Raw genomic sequence first — 16,145 nt, 5'->3', positions numbered from 1 at the left:
GTCACCTCACAGCTATTGTCTCCAGCATTTAGACCTTTGTCTATCCACATAGTGAATGCAGTGTGGGCGTGATATCTGAGGTTGAGAATGTCACAGCAAGAACATCCCTGGTCTTACACACTCTCAGACAAAAAAGTTAAAAAAGCTGCCGCCAGAGCGGTACCTTTCAAAAGGTGCACTTTTGTGCCTAAAGGGTACCCTAAAGGTACATATTAGTACCTAAAAGGTACAAAAGTGTACTTTTTGAAAGGGTACCACCCCAGTGGCAGTTTATGACATTTTTTTCTTTCTGAGAGGGCTTGCAGGGGATTATGCAATGATGTTATTTGTTTTTAGGAAAATATGATTATCCACATGAATTATAATACATTAAATTCTCTATTTAAAATCCACAAGTGGTGTAGATGGTGGTATACAATAAAGGCGTTTTCTCTGTTCTTTGGATTCTTAGTTTGTATGTTCACATTTCCTGCATTCTGTTCCTCTTTCCTTAGTTTCGGATTATCTCCTTGATAAGTTCCTCACCTTTTTGCTAGTTTAATTATCATTCTGTCTGTGTATTTATGCTCTAGGTCAGTGGTTCTCAAACCTGTCCTGGGGAGTCCCAACCACAGCATATTTTGTATGTCCCCTTCATTTAACACACCTGATTCAGCTCATCAGCAGAATCTGCAAGACTTGAACTGGGTGTGGCCTATGAGAGAGACGTACAAAATATGTGGTGGCCAGGATAGGTTTGAGAACCACTGCTCTAGGTTCTTGGTCTGAGTAATCTGTTCTTATTTTAAAATTACACTGCCATCTAGTGGTTACAGCAGATAAATGCCACATGAAGAGGCTGAATTCAGAGCTGTACTATTAGACCTACTATTTTTACCATGTCTACCATGTCTTACTAACGGCCGCCGGCCGACCAAAGTGCTGTATAATAATTACAATATAGATACACACAAAATAAATACAATCAATAATCACTTAGAGACAATAAAAACAGGATAAATTACATGTTAAAAACCAAGACAAATGGGTTTTGAGAGCAGATTTAAACTCAGATAAAGTGGAAGCCATTTTAATTTGGGTCGGGAGATTATTCCACAGAGTCCAGCCCACTAGTAAAAGTGGAATGTTAGTATGTGGTTTCCAAATTTAGCAACAGGAGAATCAACAGCCAACCAAACAGTGCCCTGATAGATGATTATGCATATAATCTAGGGCAGTGCTTCCCAAACCTGTCCTGGAGGCCCCCCTGACCTGCATCTTTTGTATGAAAGTGACGTGACATACGGCCAAGTATGGTGACCCATACGTGGAATTCGTGCTCTGCATTTAACCCATCCAAAGTGCACACACACACAGCTGTGAACACACACACCCGGAGCAGTGGGCAGCCATTTATGCTGCGGCGCCCGGGGAGCAGTTGGGTGTTCAGTCGTGGTATTGAGGGTGGAGAGAGCGCTGGACATTCACTCCCCCCCACTACAATTCCTGCCGGCCCAAGACTTGAACTTGCAACCTTTGGATTACGAGTCCGACTCTCTAACCATTAGGCCACAACTTCCCCATGTCTCCCTTGTCTAACACACCTTATTCCACTTATCAACTCGTTAGTAGAGACTGCAAGAACTAAATTGGGTGTATCTGATTAGGGAGACATACAAAATATGCAGGCCAGGGGGTCCTCCAGGACAGGTTTGGGAAGCAGTGATCTAGGGTCTAAAAAAAATAAATAATAATTTGCTCAAAGTGTCTTGAAGAGATAAAAGTAGTCAAGGATGATTCGTTAAGGCTACTACCAATATCTCACCTGAATCTGTCAGATAGACAGAGATCATATTTGATTAACTTGGGAAAAAAAAAAAATTGATGAATTGTATAAAATAAGGGCAGAATGCCCACATTAGGTCAAGGAAAAGGCAAAAGAAGTCTGGCCTCAGTTATAAGCATCTTAATTTTCTTACAGCTTACAACAGAAGGCTTCTTTGTGGTATGTTCTTATTAAAATTTTTATTCAAAAATTCACTATAAATCAAAGCCTTGGTAGCCAGATTTTTGTTTTTACCCTTAATGCAGCAGATATAAAAATGAAAGGTTAATATTAGAAAATATTATCAACTCAATAGGTATAGATGTTTTGTCAATTCAGAATTTATTAAGAAATTCATCACAAGTTTTCAATATATTAGCCTATTATAATTTGTAAAAGTCACAAATAATTAAAACAATGTTATTTTTTCTTCTTCTTTCTTATGCTACACTCCTTGAAGCTCCACACTCTATCTCATAGGTGGTGGAAATGCACTATAAGTTAGTTTGCCAACTGCCAATAAATTTCAAGAAGAACTGCGCATGCTCAAGAAAAAGACTGCGTATGCTCTTCACGAACACACACCTGTGCGATCCGCCGTAAAGCAAGAAGAACACACACCTGATCCGGCAGAGCTGCATGTGAAACGCTACAAAACAGTCGACTTTAACGTTTCTTCATCAGACGTCAGTACACCAACCATAAAGTGACAAGTCTTCGGTCCAGTTTGACGACTTTGGAAAATACCTGACATCTTTATTGAAGCGGAGAGAAATGAATACAGGTTATTTGGTGCTTCTTTTCATATTCCGTAAGTATAATGATGACGATACTGCACTACATGCATCGACATTTTAGACTAGGCCTAGTCTTGAAAGTTATTCTTGTGTTTCTTTCTCAAATACTAATGTTTTGAAGTTACATGAAAAGAGAAATTGGTCTAATTTCAATCCAAAAAGCAAGACTGACAACCCCTTGGTTAACTAGTTCTTATGACACGTCGTACAGTCTTAACCAGCCGAGGTTCGTATATCTGGAGCTTGCCCCACGAAAAACATAGAGCTGAATATAAACTGAAACAATCAATAAATCGTACATTTAAACACATCCCTTCGTCAGCCCGGTATCATGCATTTATAGATCTACGTATTTCGTCTTACGTAGGCCAATAGCGAGGCATCAAAACTGCTATAAGACGGGGCCTGAGACGTGTTTAGCTGTATACGCATACATTTTGTATTGTATTGGCGTTTCGTCCAGACGGATCCGGCGTTTTTAGAGAGTTAAACCGCAATTTTTTTTTACATTTCACCAGCGGTTTTCCCAGTGTGGATGTATATTGCGCGCAAGGTTTATGCGCAAAGGTCCAAGCCTTCTCCGTTTTTTAGTGCGTCACTGTGGCAGAATTACAGCGCCACATACTGCTCTGATATGTGTACTACATCGTTTTGTGTCGGTTTCGTGTGGACGCATATTTCTTGTTTGAGAACCACTGGTCTATGGTAACATATTACATAATAAAATGACACGAAGTACAGTTCAGATACAGGGTTTCACAAAATAAAGTCTCATAAGATGGTAAACATTTCAGCTTTTGACCATTTTTAAGAAAAGGGTTGAGTCAAAAGTATAAATTATTATATTAATTTAAAACATATAGCCTATATCTCAGAGTCTTAGTTGTTTCGATTTTTGACTAATTTATAAACTAATTTCTGTTAAACTGCCCAGACAGCAAGCAGTGTCGGTCCAGATCCAGCCCACATCTGGCCCGCATGGATTTCACACAGGCCAGATGTGGGCCGGATCTGGGCCAAAACCATGTTGCTGTCTGGGTGTAAACTAAAATTTGCATTTGAAATAAGCATTTGCAAGAGAGGTGACAATAATCAAGCATCAAACTTTAAAGTGTATAAATGTTAATCATTGTTTTTAATATAAAAAAAAGCTGTGAAAAGAGCCTCCATTAATAAACTTTTCTCTTTATCCGTTCTGTCATTTGTTGAACTCTAAGCATTTCTGAATTATTTAATTTAATTCACTAAAATAAAGTAACTGTTTATTTGTGTCTGCAGCTGTGGTTGGTGATGCAGGCGAAGAGAAGTCAGTGAAGGAGGGAGAAAAAGTTACTCTACCTACCGATGCTAAACAACCAAATGAAACCATACGGTGGTATTTTAATGTCACTCTCATAGCTCTGATCAATGGAGGTCCCAGTAACAGTTGTCTGTATGATGGTGAAGGCGGGATATTCAGAGACAGACTGGAGGTGGACTATAAGACTGGATCTCTGACCATCACAGACATCAGACCTGAACACACTGGACGTTATGAAGCAAATATCATCAGAGGCAACAGCACAGGCACCAGCAAACATTTGAATAGAAACAGCAAGTGTGACCGCACAAAAATCATCAATAAAAGCAGCAACAGTGGCAACACCAAAAAAACATTCAATGTGCATGTCAGTGGGGAGACACTCAAAGGTACTCTTCAACACTTTTTTTTTTCTTCTTTGTGTACCATTTGAACAGTGCTGTTCAGACCTGTTTTCTCTTTTGTATATTAGTGTATCTACATGATGTGTCAGAGGACATTTACTGCTCAAATTGATTTGTCAGTTTTCATTGTTTGCATATTATGTCACGGTTCACTCATTCATTGTTTCCTCCTTGTCCCGTGTATTGTCATGTGTGTGTGTAGTACGTGTGTGGGCGTGGCCGAGCCATCACCATTCACTACACTCAGCTGAGCCTCGTTAGCAGCACCAGCTGCAGCTCCTTAACTCACCCATAAATACTCACCAGTTTCTCCTCTCCTTTGTCAGATCGTTTTGGATGTCTCCCTGTGTGTTGTTCAGTGACTGTCACGTTTCCTCCGTTCGTCCGTCTGATGTCAAGGTGATCGTCCGGTGTCGGTGTTGCTGTGTCTTCGTTCGTGTTGGGGATTCCCACTCTTCACCACGGATCCGTCTCGTCACCACCATCCTGCTGTGTAGCCCATCCGGTCCCTGTGTCATCTGTCATCAATTCATCCTGGTTTTCTGTTATATCCGTCTGACTACAATAAATCTCTGTTTCACCTGCAAATCGCTTCCTCATCTCTCCGCAGCATGACAGAACGATCTGACCAACCCATGGAAGCGGCGGGTACCTCAGCCACAGCACTAGAGGCATTCATTTCTCAGAGCATCGACAGAATGAACTCTCAAGAGGCGAGCCTGAGTAACACTGGCCGTGCTATTCAGGCTCTGGTGACGCAGGTGTCCGAGCTCACCCAGCAATTCCAACAGCTGCGAGTTCCCACTGCGCCACCCACACCGCCAGTTGTCCCCAATCCATCTGAAGTCCCCTTCCAGCCGGAACCTCGGCTGCCCGTTCCCGAGCTTTATGCCGGGGAACCCAGATTTTGCAGGGCATTCCTGACACGATGCTCCATGCACTTTGCTCTGCAACCCAGAACATACAGTACGGAACAGAGCAAAGTGGCATTTGTTATGACCCTGCTGACTGGAAGGGCGGCACTATGGGGAACAGCGGTGTGGGAGAACCGGGATCCTTGCTGCACCTCGTTTCAGGCACTATCCGAGGAAATGAAGCGAGTTTTCGATCGGGCCGTCGCCGGAAGAGAGGCGGCCAGAATTCTCGCCGATCTCCGCCAGGGTGAACGATCAGTGTCGGATTATTCCATTGAGTTCCGGACCCTGGCGGCGGAGTGTCGCTGGAACGAGGAGGCGCAGTGGGATATGTTCCTGCATGGGCTGGCTGACCGCGTCCAGAGAGAGATCTACGTCCTGGACCTCCCCACCACACTCAATGGGTTGATTGACCTGGCCCTTAGAGTGGACGCACGGCTCGCCAGAGCGGAGCGACGCGTCCCGGCCAGTCGAGTCCCTGGTGGGTCTGAGAGTCATCGAGTCAACGACGGGGACGTGGTCAGTCCCACCTACGATCACGAACCCATGCAGGTAGGGCGAGCTCGGCTTTCCCGGGAGGAGAAGGAGAGGCGGAGATCCCAGGGTCTTTGCCTGTATTGTGGAGGGGCAGGACACTTACGGGACAGATGCCCGGTAAAAGACCAAGCCCGATAGTAAGTATGAGGCTACTATCGGGTGGGATCTCCGCAGAGAAGACCTCATCCACATCATCGACCCTCCTTCCGGTAAGACTGAGATGGGCTACACATTCACTCGACTGTCAGGCTCTACTGGATTCCGGGGCAGAGGGTAATTTTATGGACCAGACATTTGCACACAAGCTTCAGATCTCCACCAAGTCCCTTACTCACAAGATTTCTGTTCACGCCCTCAACGGTCACGAATTGCCTCCCATTTCCTCCACCACGGAACCCATCACTCTCATCACATCAGGCAATCATTCAGAGACTATTTCCTTCTTAATCATGGACTCCCCCCTTGCACCCGTCGTGCTCGGCCACCCCTGGCTCCTCAATCACAACCCCAAAATAGACTGGCGTCAGAAATCCGTCCTAGCTTGGAGCAAGAATTGTTATGAGTCCTGTCTGGTGTCTGCCTGTCCGTTGATTTCTGTTTCTGTGTTTCAGGAGGAGGCGATGGATCTGTCTAACGTGCCCGCGGAGTACCAGGACCTGAGGGAAGTGTTCAGTAAGTCTCGAGCAGCTTCTCTTCCTCCGCATCGTCCTTACGACTGTGCCATAGATTTACTGCCAGGTACGTCTCCGCCTAAGGGCAAGTTATATTCGCTTTCTGTTCCAGAAAGGGAGGCTATGGAGAAATATATTTCTGATTCTCTAGCTTCCGGGTTTATCCGCCCTTCCTCTTCTCCGGCGGGGGCGGGGTTCTTTTTTGTGGGGAAGAAGGATGGGTCCCTGCGTCCTTGTATTGACTACCGAGGGTTGAACAACATCACGGTAAAGAATACTTATCCTTTGCCGTTGATGTCTTCTGCCTTCGAGAGGTTGCAGGGAGCATCCATTTTCACAAAATTGGATTTACGTAATGCCTATCATTTGGTCCGCATAAGGAAGGGGGATGAGTGGAAGACTGCTTTTAACACCCCTAGGGGGCACTTTGAATACTTGGTCATGCCCTTCGGGCTGTCCAACTCCCCGGCGGTCTTCCAGGCACTCGTCAATGACGTGCTGCGAGATATGGTAGATCAGTTCATATATGTCTACCTGGATGACATATTGATTTTTTCTTCGTCTCTCCAGGAACATGTGCAGCACGTCCGGCGAGTGCTTCAGAGGTTGCTAGAGAATGGGCTTTTTGTCAAGGCGGAGAAATGCGCTTTTCATGCACAGTCTGTTCCTTTTCTGGGGTACATCGTGTCGTCCGAGGGAATGCGCATGGATCCTGAGAAGGTTAAGGCTGTGGTGGAGTGGCCAAGCCCTGATTCCCGTAAGGCCCTACAGAGGTTTCTGGGCTTCGCCAACTTCTACCGGCGTTTTATTCGCAACTTCAGCCAACTAGCCGCGCCTCTGACTGCCTTGACCTCCCCCAGAACTACGTTCAGTTGGTCTAACACAGCCGAGGTTGTGTTTACCAAACTCAAGGGCCGCTTTGTTTCAGCCCCCATCCTCATAGCCCCTGATTCCTCACGTCAGTTCGTGGTGGAGGTCGACGCGTCAGAGGTGGGGGTAGGCGCAGTGTTATCCCAGCGCTCTTCCGCGGACGGCAAGATGCATCCCTGCGCGTTTTTGTCCCATCGTTTATCCCCGGCCGAACGCAATTACGACATTGGTAACCGAGAGTTGTTGGCAGTCAAGTTAGCGTTGGAAGAATGGCGCCACTGGTTGGAAGGGTCGGGGGTACCTTTTATCGTCTGGACCGATCACAGGAATCTAGAATATATTAGAACGGCTAAAAGACTGAACTCCAGGCAGGCTCGGTGGGCACTTTTTTTCGGACGTTTTGATTTCTCCCTCTCGTACCGCCCGGGTTCCAAGAACATCAAACCCGACTCTTTATCACGCGTTTTTGACAATTCCGAACGCCCGTCTACTCCCGAGTGCATTTTACCCGAGACTCTTTTTGTCTCCACACTCACATGGGAGGTCGAGTCGAAGGTCAAAACGGCCTTAGAAGGGGTAATGCCTCCGCCCGGTTGCCCACCAAATCGGTTATTTGTGCCGGAGGGATTACGGTCCGACGTTATTCAGTGGGGGCATTGTTCCAACGTGGCTTGTCATCCAGGAGTCAATCGCACTAATTTTATGGTTAAGCAACGATTCTGGTGGCCACGTATGGCTCGCGACATTCACAGTTTTGTTTTGGCTTGCTCGGTTTGTGCCACTGGTAAGACTTCCAATCGACCCCCAGATGGGTTACTTCAACCGCTGCCCGTCCCTTCGAGACCCTGGTCCCATATTGCGCTAGATTTTATTACCGCCCTCCCGCCCTCTCAGGGCAACACGGTCGTTTTGACCGTGGTGGACCGGTTCTCGAAGGCGGCCCATTTCATACCCTTGCCCAAATTACCCTCAGCCAAGGAGACAGCGTTGACAGTCGTAAACCACATCTTTCGCTTACATGGCCTCCCGGTGGACGTGGTTTCCGACAGGGGACCCCAGTTTGTGTCCAAATTTTGGCGAGAGTTTTGTAAATTACTGGGAGCGACTGTTAGTCTGTCCTCAGGGTTTCATCCCCAGAGCAATGGCCAAACCGAGAGAGCCAACCAAGATTTGGAAAGGGCGTTGCGATGTTTGGTCTCCAAGAATCCTTCCTCTTGGAGTCAGCAACTGTCTATGGTGGAGTACGCCCACAATGCATTACCAGTGTCGTCCACGGGCCTATCTCCGTTTGAATGTAGTTTAGGTTACCAGCCACCAATTTTTCCCAGTCTGGAACCCGAAGTCGCGGTCCCCTCCGCCCACGCCTTTGTCCAGAGGTGTCACCGCACTTGGACTAGAGCCCGTGAGACTCTACTCCAGGTTGGGGCGCGCACCAAGGCTAAAGCCGATCGCCACCGGTCGAAGCCTCCCGTTTACGTCGTTGGTCAAAAAGTGTGGCTTTCAACCAAGAACATTCCTCTCCGCTCCGTTTCTAATAAACTTGCTCCCAAATTCATTGGCCCGTTCACTGTCACCAAGATCATTAGTCCGGTGGCAGTCCGCCTCAACCTTCCTCCGGTGTACAGGAGGATTCACCCCGTCTTTCATGTATCCAAAATTAAACCCGTGTTTCATTCTCCCATTAATCCGCCAGCCCGGGTTCCCCCCCCGCCGCGACTCGTAGACGGGGAACCCACATTTTCGGTAAATCGTATACTGGACTCAAGGCGGAGGGGACGCGGATTTCAGTACTTGGTGGACTGGGAGGGTTACGGTCCGGAGGAGAGAAGTTGGGTACCTGCGAGAGACATACTGGACCACTCTCTGATCGATGATTACAATCGACAGGTAGGGGAACCTGGGAACGCCAGGAGGCGTTCTTAGGGGAGGGGTACTGTCACGGTTCACTCATTCATTGTTTCCTCCTTGTCCCGTGTATTGTCATGTGTGTGTGTGTGTAGTACGTGTGTGGGCGTGGCCGAGCCATCACCATTCACTACACTCAGCTGAGCCTCGTTAGCAGCACCAGCTGCAGCTCCTTAACTCACCCATAAATACTCACCAGTTTCTCCTCTCCTTTGTCAGATCGTTTTGGATGTCTCCCTGTGTGTTGTTCAGTGACTGTCACGTTTCCTCCGTTCGTCCGTCTGATGTCAAGGTGATCGTCCGGTGTCGGTGTTGCTGTGTCTTCGTTCGTGTTGGGGATTCCCACTCTTCACCACGGATCCGTCTCGTCACCACCATCCTGCTGTGTAGCCCATCCGGTCCCTGTGTCATCTGTCATCAATTCATCCTGGTTTTCTGTTATATCCGTCTGACTACAATAAATCTCTGTTTCACCTGCAAATCGCTTCCTCATCTCTCCGCAGCATGACATATTAAGTAACAAAATCATCTATAAAATCAAATTCAAGTTCCATTGGCATGCTGCTAGTGAATATCAATGTAACACATCAGTTATGGTCCCACAGCGAATAAACCAAGGGTGTCAAAATCTGTTTCTGGAGGGCCGGTGTCCTGCAGAGTTTGGCTCCAACTAGCTCCAACACACTTGCCTGGAAGTATCTATAGTGAGCCTGAAGGCCTTGATTAGCTGGTTCTGATGTTTAATTAGGGTTTGGAGCTAAACTGTGCAGGACACTGGATATCGTCAAGATTACCAAAACTGCATCTTGACACCAGGTGAATATAGGCTGTAGTTATTTTAAGATATCTGAAGGGCTCAACAGTACAACCTCATAGGTTACAAGGCCTTCCATACATGAGTGTGAAGCACAGACAGTTTATCTAAACAGGGGAAGGTGAACTCTATTTTTTTTTTTAATGTGTAAACATGCAGGAAAATTATTTGGTAAATTTGGTATTTGTTACACTGGAAAATATAAAAAATGAATATGACAACACAGTCCGATTCACTCACACTAAAAGACTATCTGTCTTTATTATTATAGATTCAGGTCTGTCATCTGTTATAGCAGGAACATGTGTGCTGGTGGTTATAGCTGCTGGTGGTGTAATCTACTATTGCCGCAGGAGCTCAAGTAATGGCAAGTATCACCCACAGAGGAAAATATCATCTGTATTGTGTTTAAATTTGTGTTTAATTGTGTGGGTCCGCCCCCAAAAAGCAGACGTGGAGAAAAACAAACAAGAGGTTCTGTTAAAAAAAAGTGAAGAAAGAGGTAAGATACTACCTTACATCAGTAAAATGTACAGTAGGCCTACTGGGCAAATGCCACTTTAGATTATTCCCCAAAAGATGATTTAAAATGGTTATTTATATATTTTGCTTTAGTGTGCTATTGGGATGTATTTCCAAACATTAATTTTGCCATTTAATAATCTAATAAATTTTTGTATGCACAAGGGTCCACAGAGATCTCGCCATGATCAATCAAGCCTGTCTTGGATCACAAGAAGAAAGACGGATGGAGATCAAATCTTCGAAACGATTGGCTAAACATCCGATTCAATAAACAGAAAAGATATGTATTAAAAGAGGATCAGTGTGTATCTGCAACATTCCCATTGATGGAAATCATACACATTTGTGCTGTTGAGCTGTTGAACTTGTTCATGTAGGGCAGGGGTCCTCAAATAGTGGATGTGGTCCCAGAGTCCGCAAGATATGACAACAATAACCTAATTGTACCGTTTCTAGTTTACAGTGCGCAGCATGTCAAAACAATGGAGCTAAACATACCACAAGCGCTCAGAGTCATTTATGTTGATGGTCGTTTGCCGCTGTACACGAGCACCAAAAAAATAAAAATAAAAAAGTAGGGCTGCCACTAATGACTATTTTTATTTCGATTAATCTCTTGACTAATTTAGCGATTAATCTTAACGATTAATTTCCCCAAAAAAAACAACAATTTTACTTAGGAATATTTTATTAAACCAAATGAAATCCAAATTTCTATGAAATACTTTTTAAAGCAAAAGTAAAGTGCTATATATATATATATATATATGTGTGTTTTTGTAATAAAATAGATGTAAGTGAACAATAGCTTTTAAAATGACTTAAAATACATATATAATAGCAATGATGCAATAATAATTAGTTCAAATAAAGTATCAAAAGCAAGAAATCATATGGTTTTATTGAACAAACCTGTTAAAACACATAATGTATTATAAACAATAGAGCTCATGTAGATTACGCGTTATAACAAAAGGCCTGCAGGGGACACCGACGGCCTGATGATTATTTTTACACATTACTGTTTAATATTGACCAAGCACCATTTAATTCAAACGTACACTTAATCTTTGATATTTGGCCATTTCTTTAGGACATAAATGCTATAGCACTGTAATTACATGAATATGTGGACATTAAACCGTGTAACTCAGAGTGAGGGTTTGAGCTTTTATTTTGAAATCTCGACGTATTCTCCTGTTTGTGTAGATTTATAAATGATTTACCTTACAAATCTGATGAAATGGTGCACGTTTCCTTCCCAGATGAACGTTATAATAAACCAACACTCACAAAAACATGCAGAGATGAGTCTGAGACGCTCCACATGTAAATGATAACAGTTTCTGTGGACGCACGTTCTTTAACCTGGCTTACACATAACACACTAATACGCTTCTATTATTCAAATCCGTTAAAGGATTGTTAGGCTGCAATAATTAGATCATGTGTTATGGGAAGTGTCCCCGGTTCTGGTTGATGTACTCGTTACATCATAAGAAGAATGGCATCTACGCTAATATTTGTCTGTTTCTATTCTGTTTCTCAGTCCGTGTCCGGATCAGATGGTGGATCGGCGCTGGGAGATGATGTATGTGGCCCTGAACCAGTTGAGCCCTTACAATCTGACTTTGCTGCAGTTGGAATGGAACTGCTGGTTCGTCTGGCCAGAGGAGAACTGGCCCCCCGACTGAGCCTGGTTTCTCCCAAGGTTTTTTTCTCCATTCTGTCACCGATTGAGTTTTGGTTCCTTGCCGCTGTCGCCTCTGGCTTGCTCAGTTGGGGACACTTCATTTCCAGCGATATCGCCAACCTGATTGCAAAGACACTATTTAAACTGGACTGAGCTGGATGATGACATCACTGAATTCAATCACTGTTATCCCTGAAATTCTTTTAACACAAATTAAGTACACTGAACATAAAAATTTTAATTTGTTATGCAGCACTGAATTTTTTGAGTTAACGTTAGGTGTACAATTTACAAGAGTTTCCTCACTCTATTGAATGTTTTACATTGGATCAACTCTAAGCTTATTTGAGTCTGTTGCCAATGGCAACGAAATGAGGAACGCAACAGGAAGAAGCTGATTGGTCAGAGGTGCTGTTTGAACTGACTCCTCGAGGGCGCGCTTCCTGTAATACCTGATCACCATCATGAAGTTCTTCAAAGCATGCTTTGTAAGTATTGTTGATTTTTCTTTCTGTTATAAATGATGTAAACTAAAGGAGTCATAACACACAGTTTTTAGCTAAAAATTTGTTTTATTAATTTCCTTCATGTCCAGGCTTCTGATGATGAGGAGTCTCACACCAAAACGTTCCAGTTGGAATCCGCGAAAGCGAAGATGTTGCACATCATCCCCTGTCTTTCTCCTCCATCTAGCCCCTGTAAGGAACTGTGTCAGAGGGTAATCTTGAGAAGGACGGTTTAGAGAACCTCCCTCAGGCCATTCTTGTTTTTGGATTGACTTATGCGTTGCATATTAATTAATGAGCAATACGTTAAACACATACATTTTCTCTTTGTTTAATTGGACAAAATCTCAACATACCTAAAGTTACCTGAAATTTGTTAAATGTATTTTGTAAAATGAATTAAAATAAACTGAATTCTAAAACAAAATCCTTGTTGTTTGTATTTTTGTCCTTGTTTATTGTGCAGCTAATAATAAATCGGCAGAGAAATCAGTCACATTCGACCAGTTAAATAATTATATTAAAAATGCAATTTGGTCTACTAAAAGTTAACTTTAGTGCAATTCAATGTTTTGAGTTACCGTAACTGGTACATTTTAGTTATTGTAACAGATAGTTAGTTCAATGAACTAACACTTTCCAATGTAAAGAACTTGAAATGTCTTCAAGTTCACAAAATCAAAGTTTTTAGGGCAACGAGTTTCCATGAATTTAAGTTCAATCAACTCGTGCGGGCTTACAGTGATAATGAAATGCCTTTAACTGAAAATCTTTTTTTTTATCTTTTCATTTTACATTATTGACAAAGCAGTTGCTTTGACACAATTTACATTGTTAAAAGCGCTATATAAATAAAGGTGACTTGACTTGACTCTCTGGGATTAAAAAAAAAACTGTTTTTTATTTAATTTAATAATATTCATGGAGCTGTTATGATGTGGTAATATTAGCATCAAACATCTCATTCAACATAACAATCAGTTGCAGACCAACCAAATAGAATCATTCTGTATAAATTGATATTTTATTATCATGACACCCCTTCAATAAAAAAAATGTGTGATTAGTGGACGTATATTAGTTTTCAGTTCCATAGTCGTTTTTTTATTTTCAATTTTAAGGCATTTTATTTGCATGACAAATACTTCTACATTTGTTTATGTTATTAACACACTGCAAAGTGAAAAAGTGCAAAGGAATGTAACAAACGGATGCCACTATAAACTAAAATATTGAAGAATATTCTTAAGCCACCAGATGGCCCCAATGTATAGTATTTAATGAGTTTATCGCATAACAAAAATGAGTAGATACAGTGATGTTGAGGAGATACATGGGTATATAATGTATATTTCATGGCTTGTTGAGTTTGAATGTTGAGCTTGACTGGATAAATACTATGATTGCAGATCTGTTTGTCCTTTCAACCCACTGCCTCTTGTAGATCTGACATCATTGACAAGAAGAGCAACTGCAATCGCAGCAGCCACGCCCATCAGAGAGGTGACCACCAATCGGATCACAGCTTCAACCGTATCACAACAATGACCATGTAAATCTAAAAAAATAAAAAAAAGGAAATGAGTAAGATGAAACAGAACTGTTATTTTCACCAAGCTGATTTTTTTCTCTATCAGGAACTGAAAACACAGAAATCACCAAAAGAATCTGCAAAACCATCAACATATTAAGCAAAAAAACAAAATTTAAAAAACACTAAAATCACCACTGCCATACCTGCACATTTCTGACAGAGATCAGTGATGTTGAAATGTTCATGTTTTGACGATCTTGATAATGATGAAGAGTTACTGCTGATGGCATGAACAGGCAGGCAAGCTGGACATATCAAAACATTACAGTGTTTATTGCAATGCCACTCAGTTAATGCTGATAATGACCTGATCACACATACATACAAACACACCATTACATGAGATTTCAACATAATATCTTATTCAGATACCCTTTACCCTTTCAAAAGCTTATTTTGACCATGTATTTTCAGACCAGGTTGCTTTGGCAACATTGCTCACCTAAACAAAGGAGGATGGACAGTTTTATCACACTCACAGCCATACAGGCTTTATTACCATCACTCAAAGTAATTTGAGTGATGGTAATTACTGAACAATTACTGAACATTGTGTGAAGAATGCATTATGTACTCAAGCCAAGCTTAATATAATTGCTGTAAAAATTGAAACTGATAACTAACCATTGACAGTGAGATTGAAACGCTTCCTCACACTGCTGGTATGAAGTTGATAAACTCCAGAGTCTGTGATTGTGATGTTTGTGATGATCAGAGATCCAGTTTGATGATCCAGCTTCAGTCTGTCTCTGAATCTCCCAGCAAGAGCATTGTCATACACAGTGATGCTGCCGGCCATTACATTGATTTGAGCTATTAAAGTGTTTTCAGCTCCAAACCTCCACAGAATCAGATCATCGTCCACCATTTCAGTAAAACCAGATTCTAGAGCGACTGAATCTCCCTCCAGCACTGAAACTGACTGCACTGCATCTGTGTCAGCAAACACATCTGAGAAACATTGGTTAGTCACATATCAATTACCCATATTAAGGCATATGAGGTAAAAAAAAAGTTATACAACAGTTATAACTTACCAACCCGATGCCACAAGCAGATCAAAACAAACAGGTGAACCATCTTTAAACACTAGGACCTAAAGTGTGTGATCACTTCTGTGACAGACAACTTGTGAACAAAAAGAACTGAGATAAACATATGTTTCATGTAAAACCTCCCCCACAGGATATGACCACCACCCACATGTACAAGCTATTATTGCATGTATTCACTGTTATGACATTGTCCATAATGGCAGACAATATTACACATATAATATTTAGTACCTTTTCAATTTCAATTAAATTAACCTTTGTAATCCCTGATAGTACACGTACTTCTCCGAGACGTCTATTTGATATCTGCATTTACATCTGCAAGACGTATTACTTAGGGTGTTTGCTGATCTGCAATACGTCTATAGGACGTTTCCTTTTAGATGTCAAATAGACGTCTGTTAGATGTCTTTAAGATGTTTATGATTTAGAATGTATGTAAAACTGACATCTGAAAGACATCTGCCAGACGTTTGTAGACAGCAGATACTTTCCAGATCAAGAGATCTTTAACAGACATCTTGCAGACGTACGTGTGCTATCTGGGATGTGACTCTTGTTTGATGTTTTTTTAAACTTTTCTGATGATACTTCGAGGAAAGGGATGTGGGACTGTCTCATGGTGCCATCAGCCAATCACACGCACAAAACATGCCTAAAGCAGAAGCTCTGTCTCCACGGGGCAAACCACAACACTCATCAGTAGAATAGACAACAGCAAGTTTCATTTTGACTGAGCTGCTAGTGTGTCACATG

The 16,145-nt window shown here is 42.7% G+C and overlaps 1 protein-coding gene across 1 annotated transcript; it reads right to left on the bottom strand.

Annotated features, from left to right (window-relative positions):
- Nucleotides 1–13,617: 13,617 nt before the first annotated feature.
- Nucleotides 13,618–15,503, bottom strand: LOC306874956 (uncharacterized protein). Its single transcript, XM_079425296.1, has 4 exons — nt 15,372–15,503; nt 14,959–15,285; nt 14,478–14,579; nt 13,618–14,298 (listed from the first exon to the last, which is right to left on the bottom strand). The coding sequence occupies exons 1-4, from the start codon at nt 15,412–15,414 to the stop codon at nt 14,138–14,140; spliced, it is 633 nt and encodes a 210-aa protein (XP_079281422.1). The 5' UTR covers nt 15,415–15,503; the 3' UTR covers nt 13,618–14,137.
- Nucleotides 15,504–16,145: the final 642 nt, after the last annotated feature.

This window comes from Barbus barbus, assembly GCF_936440315.1.
Source record: "Barbus barbus genome assembly, chromosome: 9".
Lineage (NCBI taxonomy): Eukaryota > Metazoa > Chordata > Actinopteri > Cypriniformes > Cyprinidae > Barbus > Barbus barbus.
This window is presented reverse-complemented; position numbering and strand designations above follow the sequence as displayed.

Bases quoted from the DNA above. Each gene is read 5' to 3' on its own strand.
- LOC306874956 (XM_079425296.1), bottom strand. From the start codon at position 15,414: ATGGTTCACCTGTTTGTTTTGATCTGCTTGTGGCATCGGGTTG. The intron at 15,286-15,371 runs GTAAGTTATAAC...AATGTTTCTCAG, and splicing joins CTGCTTGTGGCATCGGGTTG to ATGTGTTTGCTGACACAGAT. The intron at 14,299-14,477 runs GTATGGCAGTGG...TTATTTTTTTAG, and splicing joins TCTCTGTCAGAAATGTGCAG to ATTTACATGGTCATTGTTGT.